Source organism: Corella eumyota, chromosome 1, assembly GCF_963082875.1.
Source record: "Corella eumyota chromosome 1, kaCorEumy4.1, whole genome shotgun sequence".
Taxonomy (NCBI): Eukaryota; Metazoa; Chordata; class Ascidiacea; order Phlebobranchia; family Corellidae; genus Corella; species Corella eumyota.
In genome coordinates, this window is record NC_137490.1 from 11275159 (window position 1) to 11288667 (window position 13509).

The 13509-nt window shown below is 29.0% G+C and overlaps 3 protein-coding genes across 3 annotated transcripts; 1 reads left to right on the forward strand and 2 right to left on the reverse strand.

The window, feature by feature from the left end:
• Positions 1-248: 248 nt before the first annotated feature.
• Positions 249-5502, reverse strand: LOC145764167 (THO complex subunit 1-like). The gene is made up of 16 exons (XM_082575764.1): positions 5364-5502; positions 4746-4974; positions 4478-4615; positions 4198-4334; positions 3882-4069; positions 3606-3714; positions 3350-3438; positions 3004-3138; positions 2711-2828; positions 2096-2271; positions 1834-1983; positions 1531-1684; positions 1248-1368; positions 978-1076; positions 621-772; positions 249-517 (listed from the first exon to the last, which is right to left on the reverse strand). Exons 1-16 carry the CDS (start codon positions 5412-5414, stop codon positions 404-406), a joined length of 2160 nt encoding a protein of 719 aa, XP_082431890.1. The 5' UTR covers positions 5415-5502; the 3' UTR covers positions 249-403.
• Positions 5503-5695: 193 nt separating this feature from the next.
• LOC145761522 (iduronate 2-sulfatase-like) lies at positions 5696-9106 on the reverse strand. Its single transcript, XM_082574591.1, has 12 exons — positions 9091-9106; positions 8447-8604; positions 8123-8300; positions 7956-8044; positions 7817-7873; positions 7383-7607; positions 7174-7300; positions 6939-7072; positions 6571-6666; positions 6388-6472; positions 6124-6317; positions 5696-6063 (listed from the first exon to the last, which is right to left on the reverse strand). The coding sequence occupies exons 1-12, from the start codon at positions 9104-9106 to the stop codon at positions 5845-5847; spliced, it is 1578 nt and encodes a 525-aa protein (XP_082430717.1). The 3' UTR covers positions 5696-5844.
• Positions 9107-10755: 1649 nt separating this feature from the next.
• On the forward strand, positions 10756-13122 carry LOC145755577 (peroxisomal targeting signal 2 receptor-like). Its single transcript, XM_082571820.1, has 6 exons — positions 10756-10889; positions 11052-11230; positions 11400-11628; positions 11923-12070; positions 12261-12392; positions 12596-13122. The coding sequence occupies exons 1-6, from the start codon at positions 10784-10786 to the stop codon at positions 12762-12764; spliced, it is 963 nt and encodes a 320-aa protein (XP_082427946.1). The 5' UTR covers positions 10756-10783; the 3' UTR covers positions 12765-13122.
• The last annotated feature ends 387 nt before the right edge of the window (positions 13123-13509 follow it).

Sequence of the window (13509 nt, forward strand, 5' to 3'; positions counted from 1 at the left end):
AAAACGTTACAAATCTGAATCTAAAGATTTAGGCTGATATCGGTTAAATTTACTTTGTAACCTATACGGATGTTTTACTTATTAAAATTTTTTAGAGAATAATTGCATTAATTTGTACAAAATCAAAAAAACCTCAGTGCCAAAATGCGTTTTTGTATCACTTTTTCTTTATTATACATACCTACTCTACAAAATCGCTGCTATGCTAGTGAAATTCAGATTTTTTAATGCAAAATACGAATTTTTTTAAATTTGGCTTTTTATTTTCTACCAAAAATGTTATTAATTTTAAAAAAATCATCTACACACTCTTTTGTTTTTTTCCGGCATCTGCACATCAGTATTAACAAATATTTTATTTTCTATCTGTTAAAACTCATGTGCAGAGAAAATAATAATCTGATTATATTTCATTTGCAACATGTTCAAGTCCACAAGATTCTAAAGCTTCTGAAAGTTTTCCCAAAGTTGCTGAACTTCCCTTCAAATCTTGCCAGGTCACCAGTAGCTGACGAGCCTGAAAAAATACCCTCTTTTAACACATGCTAATGTAAAAAAATCACCAGTACTGCCAAATAATTTAGAAATAAGTTAAATTAGACTTAAACATGTTTATTAACCTGAAGAACGACATCATCAGAATCTTCCTTAATTTCTTTAATATCTTTTGGTTTCATGTTTAAGGCAGGGGCAAGTTTTAACCAATTGGATCCAATCTTGGTCGCATAAGTTGTTAAGTCGTTGCTCGTCAACTTTTCTAAGTTTGTTGATTCTAAAACAGATTTTTATGTAAAAGGTAAAAACTAAAAGTTGAATGTAGTTCGTGGAAATACATTTTTAAAAACATTGCTTTTTATAAATTACCAATTCAAATTATATTCTGATTCAGATATTTAAATTAGCCTAAACATTAAAAAAATCATGGCAATATATAAGAAATTTTGTTTTCTAAAACTAAATATTCAAAGGTTTTTTACCAGAAGTTTGATCAAGACCATCATCCCCATCAAGCAAACTCGAATCTTCAACTTCATCAAGTTCATTATTTTCATTTAACATTTCCTCAACCTTCATTTCTAAATAAAAAATTTAAAAAAATTTTAAATGTCGCAATACCTAAAAATTAACACACAAACAATAATATTGAAATAAGAAATAAAATAACTCTTACTCTTGATCATTCATTGGCAAATTTTATTTATTTAAAATTGCATTAATTAACAAATTAGTTGTTTTATTAAACATACCTTCAACTTCTTTAACTTCCTCAGGAGGAGTTTCTTCCGCTAGTTCCTCTTCAGGAATTTCTCCTGATAATCCTCCTTCTTCCTCATTCTCCACTTCTACATCCTCTTTTACTGAAACTTCCTAAATTTTTTTTTTAATTTAAAATTTTTTTTTAGACTATACTTGTAAATAAATGCTAAGTGTTTTTAATACTGGTATAATATTAAATTTTTTGGTAAAATTAGCAATGATATTTTCTCACTCTTAAATAAATAAAAGTAACAAAAATTTTTATTTGCTCACTGGAAAATCTTTGGCAACTTTGTTGATTGTTGTGTTTAGATATTCAGAAACGTTTTTAAACTGCAATTGAATCGGTTGGCTCATAAAAAATAACTGACTTCTATTTGAAAGTAGTCGCAATGCCTTCCATTGAAAGTTTGAGTTGTTTATTGACCTAAAAAGTACAAAAAAATGACAAAAAATTTGCACTTTTAAAAAAAATCTTTAAACAGTTGTTATCAGAAAATTAATGTGGCAAAAGGTGTATCAAATTTGTTTAAATCATTTTATATATTTATATTATATTTTTGAGCAGAATCTAACTTATATTGTTCTTCAATTTCATTTTTTGGATCGTTTTGTTCGACGCTTTCCATAAAGAAGTCCTGAAGGGAGGGAAGAAATTCACGATTAGTTGACTTACAAGCAGCAAGGTTGTCTGGACAAATATTCCATAAGCGGGTCAACTCAGGACTAAAAAAAAACAATGCATCACAATTATAACAATATTAATTTTATAAAATTATTTCTAAAAATAAAAAATATATTTTTAAAGTATTAAAATAAAAAAAAATATTATAACCACCTTCCCATTCCAATTGGTGTTCCTGCAATAAAATCTTCAGCAATACATGATCTTTTTCTCTTTTTAGATGGTTCATTAGTTTCTTCTGAATCATTTTTAGATGTCTTTGTTTTCATAAAACTTGGACATCCCTCGTTTTTCCAGTGGATCCAATATTCCTCTCGATTTAAAATATGCTAAATAAACACAAATTTAATTTTTAAATTTATTTTTTAAATTTGTTTTTTTTTTATTCGATGTGAGAGGGCCAACTTCCAATGTAACATAAAGCAGCTTTCAAAATCTTAACCCAGTCTCAAGTATTTTTTGGTGTAATTGTCCAGTCTCAAGTATTTTTTGGTGTAATTGTCCAGTATTTGCCGATAGTCTAGCTTTGCTTGTGTTTGTCCCGTTTCTGAGGCTTTTTTAAAATAGGTTGTAAAGTGTGCAGTTTGTGTTTTGTGTGTAATGAATATAATAAATTGTCAACCTAAACCTGATTGATTAAACATTGTGTGCAACTACATAACACAAATAAAGAACAATTTAATTTAAAACCAAATAGAAGTTAGATATATTACAAAAAAATGTTGTTAAGATAAAAAACATTTTAATATTGTTTTGATATAAACTTACCCGAATATATTTGGCAAAATGTTTACCATTTGGAGGAGTTTCTTTTAACAAATTGTAAATCTTGGTTTCAGTTTCACTAATCCACTTTTTTTGAGATTCGCTTAACACAAAACTGGGTCTGAAAATTAAAAAAAAAATTACTAAAGTTATAAGCTTTTATACAATATTATGATAAATTTACAAATTTAAAAAAAATTGTCAAACTATTTTAAAAGTTTTTAAGTTAAATTGTCAGCTTATGCCAGTGCATCATTAAATATTTAGCTATGACTTTGCAAAAAATACTTATATACCCCTTAAATTTAACTTTAGCGTTGAGATAACGAAACAAAATTAGAAACTGAGTTAAGATTTGTCTTCGAAAAAGGCCGTCATTCAATTGTAAGTCGGTTAACTTTTCCGATGTTAAGAACTTGGAGAAATATGCTCTAAATAACAAATAAAGCTTTTATTAATTGGCGAAACTAGCATAAAAAAAATTCAATAAAATACCATGAAGGTTATATTTAAAAAAACATATATAATACAGCTAAAAGATTTATTAATTTCTGAATAAAAAAAATTTTGGCTAGCATAAATATTTGGATTCATATCGTAATACTTACCAATTTATAGTTAAAAATTAAATATGCAATTAACCTTTTATGATGTGGAGTTTTAATTTTATGACCACCTTGAACTTCATCCAATTTAAAACTTTCAAAAACACGGAAAACGTTATCTGCATTCTAAAAAAAAAAATAAATATAAGTAATCTTGATTTTAGGTAATTTATCATGTAGTTAATAACCATTGGTGATCAACAGATAATAATGTTTTGATATTCAGTAACAAATGCCCAACTAAAAGCAAATTAACTAACTGCTAAATTGTATCAAGACAAAATTTATAATACCTGTGTAAAAGTTGCCCACGAAGCTTTAGTATAACATTGAACTGGATATCTGAAAATATCTTGAAGACTCCAAATGTCTTTGTATAACTGGTAATCAACAATTCCCCCGCTGCAAGATGGACATAACAAAAAATGTTTGAGATTTTTTAAGGAACTTATTTACTTCTTTAAAAAAACATCTATACACATAAGTGTAAAATAAAAATGTTCTATTTGTATGTATAAAAGTTTTTAAAAAGTGTTTGTATAAAAAATTTTTTTTTAAATTACAAAAACCTTTCTTTTTTCTTTAATTTTTCTTTCACATCCTCTACTTCCATCTTCTCATCTTTATCTTCAATTATTATAACATCATCATCTTTTTGTTCTTCTGTTTTTTCTTGAACCTCCTGTGGGATACTGAGGGTTGTTGTTTGAGAATCTTTATTGAAGATTGTGATGTTCTCCAAATTAAATTGACTCACCTACAAATTATAAAATCATCAGTTGTATTTCTTTTTAATGTTTATACTAGTAACAATTAAATAAAAGTCTAAAAAACTTATTAAACAAGCATAAAAGTAAAAAATGTTGTTAAAAAGCATCTACTTACTAAATTCAGGGCAGATTTTTCAGACAATGGAAACAAGCGAGCCAAAAAAAGTTGAATTCTACCACAAAACACAGTGTTCTTAGATTGTGAAAGTCTCCTTAATAAATCATTACACATTCGCAGAAGATAATTTTTACCTGATTTTAAATTAAATAAAGGAGTAATATAAACTAAAAAACCATTAAACAATGCCTAATAAAACATATACAAAGAATAAAGCAAACTTAAATTTTTATGATACTATTACCTAACAATTAAAAAAAATTGGTTTAAAATTTACCAGCAGTATAAAACAAGGGTGATTTCCAAATTGCCACTCTATCTTCAATATACTGAAACACGGCATCACATGCGTCTAGTGTAAAACAATCAAGAATATCTCCAAGCAAAATAATAGGAATACTTGGAGAGCAAAGTCCTAAAATATTTTCCTTATTATTTTTTTTTGTAAAAAAAAAATTTATATAAACTGTATATATCAAATTTATTTATTTTTTTATTTATATATATATATATACAATTTTATAATTTAAAAACATAAAATTTACCTTGTTTACCAACTGCAATTGATGATGTTATTATATTAAGCATTTTTTCAATTAAGTTTGGGTTATTTATCGTGTTTTTATCCTTAATATAAACACCAACTAAATCTCTTAGGGTTTGATCTGTAGCTGTCCGTTTTTCCGGTTCTGAACCAACATACTTTGAGTGGAATTCAACAAATGAAGGGGTGTCTTTTTTATTGCCGTTTTCAATATCTTTAAGAAGTATTTTCTGTAATATTTTTGTAATTTTTTATTAGATTTTTAATTCTATTCTATGTGTACAATAGATTTAAAAAGCAAGTGTTTTAGGCACAATTAATTGTTGCTTTTATTTTAAATAGGTTATTGCGCAAAGTCATAAAACATAAAAAATAAAATTAACGCCAACTTAAAGCATAATTCCCATAAGACAGTAAGACTGCTTAACTGTTGCACAGTTATGGTTTTTATTTTATTTTTTCACCACATAACTCATCATGTTTTAAATAGTTGAATACAAATGCAATACAATTGTAAATGCAATATAGTCTGATACTGATAGTACATGCAAAATATACACTTGCATAACAATTGCATTTATGTTAAATATTACCAAACTTTTTTATTAAAAAAACTGACCTTAAATTCCTTTCTTGCATCCTCAAAAAGAAATTCTGTTGTGCTTGACATAATTATACCATTTAAATATATTATTTTAATTTACAATCTTTGTTAATGAAACTTGTAAGTTAACTCAAGTTTACACCATGACCAACAATAACCGTTTTCTCTGTTTTGTGACGTAAAATAACTGTTTTCTCCGCTTTGTGACATATTAGAAAATAAATTGTTGGTAACAATTGTATTAGTGATAGATCGTCGCAAAAAAAGAAAATCAAACTTAAAAAAACGTGTTTAAGCAAGATATTACTATACAAGCGTTTGTATGCCTTAAGCCTCTGCAGTTTACTTACAATAAAGACATCGGATTGCATATTGATTATAGATGTATAATTACTGTAGTAAAAGTAATGCTATGGTGTTTATGCCAAAACTTGAAAAGAAAAATATGGTAATTTTTTCTGCTTGAAATTTAAAGGTTGTAGGGCTAGGCAATTTTTTACCAAAAAGCAAACAAAACATAAAGGCTACATAAGCAAACAGTTGCAACAGTTAGCTGATAAATTCTTGTCCCATTACTCTTGGACAATGCTTCTCGCCAACCCAATATTAACTTTTCTCTTAATTCTTGCTCAATTTTAGCGTATAAAACATTGTCAGCTTGATTAAATGCTTCCTCTGGATCTATCTCATGAATGTAAAGTTCTTTGCCGTATGTCTAAGAAAAGTTAAATTAAATAAGTAGCGAAAAAAAAACAGTTATACATCGTGGGCATACTTTGCTAAAATTTGCTTGGAATGATATTGTGTCAAATCCAACCCATTCAGTATATCGGTGCGATTTTGTTCTTATTGAGTATCCCATTATTTTTATGTGTTCAGTCTTCTTAGTCAAATCACTATTTAACTGAGTTTTAACGGATGGCCGTGGATATTGACTGAATGCTGCGGTTTTCCAACTTATTTGATTGCCTTCATATGTTATATTCTTTACTTTGTTACACGAAATATTTTACAATAATGAGAAGTTTATTTTGTATACCTTGGCACTCATAACCACTCGTCTTTAATCCGAACATGCAGTCTATTACTGGTTTAAAACTTAAACCCTCTGTGCATAAGTTGATCTACAAAGTCGTTTAACAGCGTAAAATATAAAGTAGCATCACTATATTAAATTTATGTAAAAATTTTTTAGGAATGTAAAAGTAAAAAGAAGACTTGCCTTAAGTGAATTTTTTGGACATTGCGAAGGTACTTGGAAACCAGCCAAGTCAAGCAGAGAAGGAAATAAGTCGATCAATTCGACTAGTTTGTTTTCCTGTTTTTAAAAGACAGAGGAAAAATAAATTATATAGATAAAAAAGTACTTAACATGTCTTGCAGCCCACTTATAGTTTTGCTGGGTGTTAAAAGATTATTAAAGTTAAATGTAGTTCTATAATAAATTTAAGTTCAATTTTTACAAGCTCCTACACGTACATCTTTTTATTAATGCTTGTTAAAATTGCTATCTTTTTTTTATATCGTTTTGTCGCAATATAGTTTTTTATTACCTCTGGCTTTATTGTTGTATGCCAAATTACTAAACACGTCTATAAAAGGAAATTTCCTTTGATCGCTGGCTGAACTGCTTAACCTTGGAACGTGTACAGTTAAAGGGATTCTCGTCGCTTGCTCGTAATTCGTATATTTCTCCCATTCACCATTTTCACCTAAACTATATCCTAAAATTAACAATTTTTTTAGCTCACACCATATACAAAATTAATTGATTATTTTGTTACTGCTAGCTTATACCATGCTTTTAATACACTATATTGTTTACCGTGTTCACTGATAAATGCAATAATTGTGTTGTCTGCTAATCCCGATTCATCAAGTTGATTTAAGACTTTTCCTAACATGCTGTCCATAAAAGATACTGAAGAGTAATAATGTTGTCGCATTTTTACCTAAATATAGGTCTGTAGGTATAGATATATTTATTTTTATTAAATTAAACCCAACGTTAAGATGGTTATAAAAGTAGTTCACCTGAAATTCAACAGGGAAATTTTCATATGGAAAAGTTAAGTTAAGGTCCTTAATGTCTGTATAAAATCGTCGTATGTTTTCCCAAGGTGAATAAGCAACATTTGGCAAATCCTTCGGAATCTCTCTGTATTTTGCCAACTCTACTTCGGGATATAGTTTCAAAAAACGTTTTGGAAATTTAAAAGAAGCATGCGACTGAAGAAATCCCAACGCCAAAAAGAAAGGCTGAAAATTAATTATTGTTATATAGTTTACAGTTAAAAATTTTGCCTTTTTGTGTAAACAGTAATTACTAAATATTGCCAAAAAACGCCAAAGAGTATGTTAACATACTTTCTTGTTTCCGTCTTCAGCAATTTGTTTGAATATGTTATTAGCATGTTCAGGTTCTTGTAGTCAATAAGTTTATTTTCTGAAACTGGCTCATTATTTACTGGACATAGAATATCAGCATACAGCTTATCGTTTGCTCTGCCAGTTCTATTACACTCCTAAAATCACATTTTCAAATTAATCACAATGTTTTTACTTACCAAGTATTTAAAAAAAAAACTTAATTTGCCTACAGCCTACCGGTAATCGTCCATAGTAATCGTCTGTTGATTTGTATACCGGCTTTGACCATGATAAAGGATAATCATCGTTATAATTAGAAATTTTACCTATGTCATAAAAGTTTTGTCATTAGGCTTTCTGAGTTAGTTACATGATGTTAATACCAACAAAGAGAATAAAATTACTGGGATGAAAAATTTTGCCAATGCCGAAAGATGTATACCCTAGGCTTTTCATATGCTGCGGAAGCGTTGTAAAGTTACCAGTAGTGTTTCTCCAGTAATCATTTAAGTTGTAAATATGTGTTGTATCTGGTCTTTGTGTGGTAAGAAATGACGTTCTACTAGGCCCACAAACTGCCTGCTAATAAAGTAAGATAATATATTAGAATAGGATAATGCTACCCATAAAATAAAATTAAACTAGTTTATTTTTTCTGTTGGTCTGAACTAGGAGCCAAAAAGTTTCAACACCTTAAGGTGATACAAGAAAAAAATTATTCAACATACTTGTGTAAATGCATTGTTAAATTGAATACTTTTTGATGCAAATTGATCCAAATTTGGTGTTAAAGCTGGTCCCCCGTAACTGCCAGTTACTGGAGCTAGATTATCGGAAATAATCAGCAATATATTTAGTGATTTTGACGCAAATATAGTTTTAGAAACTAAAATTTTTTAACTGTTGCTAAAGAAATATAAAAAAAAATTTTATTACAAATTTTAGATTGATATAAATATTTTTTAGATTTAAAAGGTGTTTGATTTTTAATGTTGCTAAAGCAATAAAATAAACTTTAATGTCACAAATTTTTCAACTTATATAACTAAAGTTTAATAATTAATATTTATATTTTTTGAATCACTCTTTTAAAGTTAAATTTCTTAGTGTACAAAATCTATATTTTTTAAATATTTGTTTATATAAGCCTCTAACTCTTTTTTTTAATACTGGAAAATGCAGAGGTTATTACATTTTTATATTGTACGTGGGAGTAATATAGTTTTTCATAGTTAGTTTTAATTAAAAAAATCACAAAAAAGCTAATTTTTTTTAATTTTTATGTTACTTTTACTAAAAAAATTTGTAGTTGACCAATTGTAATATAATTTAAAGCATTTTTATTTTTTTAAGTTTAAAAAACGTTAACTACGACGGGAAACCCCCATAACTATTCCATTAGCGAGTGTGAGCTCGTAATAAAAGACCACAATCTTGTGGCACTATGTATAAGGTGAAGTACAGAATGCGGAGTGCAAAGTATTTTTTTTTTTTTAATAAAATGACGTCATAACCCCTTTGTGCCACATTTTTATTGCCCCAATCTTAAAGTAAGTTCAATTTGCAATCGATTGATACTAACTAAAAGTTGGCACAAAGGGGATAAAGGGGTCAACGGGAGCAATATTTGACGAAAATACGTATTTCGATTATCAGTGTTTGAGCGGAAATGACGTCATAACCACTCTGTGCCACATTTTTATTGCCCCAATCTTAAAGTAAATTCAATTTGCAATCGAATGATGCTAACTAAAAGTTGGCACAAAGGGGATAAAGGGGTCAACGGGAGCAATATTTGACAAAAATACGTATTTCGATTATCAGTTTTTGAGCGGAAATGACGTCATAACCCCTTTCTGCCACATTTTTATTGCCCCAATCTTAAAGTAAATTTAATTTGCAATCGAATGATACTAACTAAAAGTTGGCACAAAGGGGATAAAGGGGTCAACGGGAGCAATATTTAACAAAAATACGTATTTCGATTATCAGTTTTTGAGCGGAAATGAGTATCATTCGATTGCAAATTAAATTTACTTTAAGATTGGGGCAATAAAAATGTGGCACAAAGGGGTTATGACGTCATTTCCGCTCAAAAACTGATATCAAAATACGTATTTTTGTCAAATATTGCTCCCGTTGACCCCTTTATCCCCTTTGTGCCAACTTTTAGTTAGCATCATTCGATTGCAAATTAAATTTACTTTAAGATTGGAGCAATAAAAATGTGGCACAGAGGGGTTATGACGCCATTTCCGCTCAAAAACTGATAATCGAAATACGTATTTTTGTCAAATATTGCTCCCGTTGACCCCTTTATACCCTTTGTGCTAACTTCTAATTAGTATCATTCGATTGCAAATTAAATTTACTTTAAGATTGGGGCAATAAAAATGTGGCACAAAGGGGTTATGACGTCATTTCCGCTCAAAAACTGATAATCGAAATACGTATTTTCGTTAAATATTGCTCCCGTTGACCCCTTTATCCCCTTTGTGCCAACTTCTAGTTAGTATCATTCGATTGGAAATTAAATTTGCTTTAAGATTGGGGCAATAAAAATGTGACACAAAGGGGTTATGACGTCATTTCCGCTCAAAAACTGATAATCAAAATACGTATTTTTGTCAAATATTGCTCCCGTTGACCCATTTATCCCCTTTGTGCCAACTTTTAGTTAGCAAAATTCGATTGAAAATTGAATTTACTTTAAGATTGGGGCAATAGAAATGTGGCACAGAGGGGTTATGACGTTATTTCCGCTCAAAAACTTTTATAATAAGTCATAAACTGCTTCGAATGTTTTTTTACATTTTGAATATCACGGTTGTTTTAATATTTATTTTATGCTATAAACACAATGAAATAATATTTTAATGACGTCCCCCACGCAGATCGTGACGTCATTAAAAAATAAAACATTCCGCACTCTGCACATGCACTCCACCTTTTACATAGGCAAAAAATACTCCGCACTCCGCACAAGCACTCCACCTTTTACATAGGCCCCAATCTTGTTCGAAAACAATTTCTTATATTTGTAAATAGCAATTTTTCCAAACCCAATGGCTTGTTTTTACACAAAAGGAGTGCATGGATATTCTGTTAAATTTTCACCGTTTTCTTCAACAAAACTAGCATGTGTGGCCTGCCAACAATACGGAATAGCAGGTTTGAAAAGTTTAATTTATGTTTTAGTTACACTAGTTATGGTTCGAAATCTTTTAGTTTTTGTTGCATTTTTTTTTTATTTTGCAAAGAGCAGCAGTAGCTTTTAAATTTCTAATGTTACAATAAAAGTAAAAAAAATTAGCATATACATGATTTTTAAAGGAAATGCGGCTCTTTTTGTGTTTGAATTTAATCCCGAACTTCAATCCGAGCCGAGTTTGGTTCAGGTACTAGATTGGTCAGATGGTTTGTTTGATGTTTGTTGGAGTGAAGTTGATGAAAATGTTTGTTTGACTGCTGGTGGAGATGGTGCTATACAGCTTTGGAATATATCACAAAAGGTTGATTGCAAATTTGAATTTGAAATATACCTTTTTTTCCATTTTATCAATAAAGTAACTGGTATTGTTAAACTTTACTGTGGTAAAAAATCTGCATACAGTTGGTATACAGTTTATTTAATATAAATAATAAATAGCATTAACAGCATTTCTTTGTTTGTTATGTTAGGTTCCCATACTAGTTTTACAGGATCACCAAAAAGAGGTTTACAGTGTTGATTGGAATCACAGGGGGAACAAAAATCTTGTTCTTTCTGGTTCATGGGATAGTTCAACTAAAGTTTGGGACTTAAGTGCAGGATTAAAAGCCCCACTTTCAACTTATAGTGGTCATTTTGGGGTTATTTATTCCACTGTTTGGTCACCTCATTGGCCAGATTGTTTTGCTACAACTTCAGGTTACAGTGTTTTAGTATAGGCCTATTTACTAAATAAGCAAAATTAATACTTTTTTTAGGTGTTTAAAAGGACATATTTCCAATCTGTAAAGCCACAGCCTTTAAAATTATATATATATGTTAATTTTTTTTGCCCAAGTTCCAAGATACTTTTTATCTATTTTGGATATTTTTGATCTAGATGGTGAAATTGTTGATTGGGTTTCAAACTAACAGTTCTGCAAATTCAATTGTCTTAAATTAATGTGTTAAGCCATGTTGATGCTGATTTAAATATGATTTGTTATTGTACAGGGGATGGAACAGCAAGAGTATGGGATACAAGAAAACCTTACATGCCATTAAACGTTTTGGCAGCTCATGAGGCTGAAGTACTTTCTTGTGATTGGTCAAAATATGATGAAAATGTTCTTGTCACAGGATCAGTTGACTGCTCTATAAAGTAAGATACTATTTTTATTAGTTTAGTTATTTTTAACATATATATAAAATATGTTCCATTTTGCTAAAAAAAATAAAGCTTTTTAGAGGATATGTTATAGAAGTGTTATGCTCTTGATAAAAGTGATGAAGAAAATCAACATATTTTAGTTGTATAAATTTCTAAACCTGCCTTGTTTTTTTTGATAAAGAGTTTGGGACTTACGAAACTCTAAACAGTTTATGTGTCAAATGCTTGGTCATACTCACGCAGTTAGAAGAATTAAATGTTCACCATTTGTAGCTGGTGTTGTGGCATCATGTTCCTACGATTTTTCAGTCAGGTATCAAAAATTAACACTAATATTAACTTTAAATAATTGTTTTTGCTGTAGTGATATTTGATTTTGGTCAGGGCAAATTTAGGCTGTTCTTAGTATTACATTTATGATGTTAATATGCTTTTTATCTTGTTTGAAAAAGGTTGCTTTTGTGATAAACATTAATCTGTAGCTGTGAAATAAAGTCTATTTACAATTACCTTTAGGACATGGAATTTTTTGAAGCCCCAAGGTTTTGATCCACTGTTAGAAAAAGTTGAACACCACAGTGAATTTGTTTATGGTTTAGATTTTAGCACATTTATTCCTGGACTTATGGCTGACTGTGCTTGGGATGAAACAATGAAAATATATAAACCTCAAAGCTTGCTTTGAAAAAAACTTTTTTTTTAATTTTTAAGGTGAAATTTTTAAAAATGTGTTGTTATGTTTTTTTACTGTTCTTAAATTATGCAATGACCTACTTTGTTATATTGTTTTATTATTTCCTATACGTTTATTAATATAAAGAATTCCTAACAACATCTTGTCTATTTATATAATTAATTGCCTCAAAATTCTGCCATGAAATTATATTTTTACTTTTTTTTGAAGCTGTGATGTTGTTTATGCTAGTATGTATTTGTAAGTTATTAAATACCTTTTTAATTTTGACTACAATGGGTATTTGCTGGTTATAAAATTATTTCTTGTGCTAATGTTATTTGCAGATTAAGAGTGTTTTGTATGTATATGTGTGAAATATTTATAATATGCATCGTTTAATTTATAAATTTTGATATGTGTTGCAAATACAGATCTAATGGTACAGAATTTTTTTTCTGGTAAACATTAGCGTTGTGCTATCTGTCTAGTACAATATTTATTTACTTAGGTAAATAATTTACCTTTAAAAATTTACTTTTTTAGGCTATTGCAGTTGTTACTTTATCATTTCGAATAAGGTTAAGCTGCCTGTTTACTTTTTAGAAATTTTGCTTGCCTTTTTATTTAAAAATTAGAAGGTACTAAAAAAGTTGTTCAGTAGACTAGCTAGGTCTTAATTTTGGGATGCAAAAAAAGCCTGTAATTTTGGTTCTAAAATATATATTTTATGCATGAACAATATACAGTAATGTCG

Coding starts and splice junctions, on each gene's coding strand:
- LOC145764167 (XM_082575764.1), bottom strand. CDS start 5,414: ATGTCAAGCACAACAGAATTTCTTTTTGAGGATGCAAGAAAGGAATTT. Junction 2,829..3,003: donor GCTAAAGTTAAATTTAAGGG/GTATATAAGTAT, acceptor TTTAATTTTCAG/ACCCAGTTTTGTGTTAAGCG. Junction 518..620: donor CTGATGATGTCGTTCTTCAG/GTTAATAAACAT, acceptor GTATTTTTTCAG/GCTCGTCAGCTACTGGTGAC.
- LOC145761522 (XM_082574591.1), bottom strand. Junction 7,874..7,955: donor ATTACTATGGACGATTACCG/GTAGGCTGTAGG, acceptor ATGTGATTTTAG/GAGTGTAATAGAACTGGCAG. Junction 6,064..6,123: donor TCCAAGCAAATTTTAGCAAA/GTATGCCCACGA, acceptor AACTTTTCTTAG/ACATACGGCAAAGAACTTTA.
- LOC145755577 (XM_082571820.1), top strand. CDS start 10,784: ATGGCTTGTTTTTACACAAAAGGAGTGCATGGATATTCTGTTAAATTT. Junction 11,231..11,399: donor TTTGGAATATATCACAAAAG/GTTGATTGCAAA, acceptor TTGTTATGTTAG/GTTCCCATACTAGTTTTACA. Junction 11,629..11,922: donor TTGTTTTGCTACAACTTCAG/GTTACAGTGTTT, acceptor GTTATTGTACAG/GGGATGGAACAGCAAGAGTA.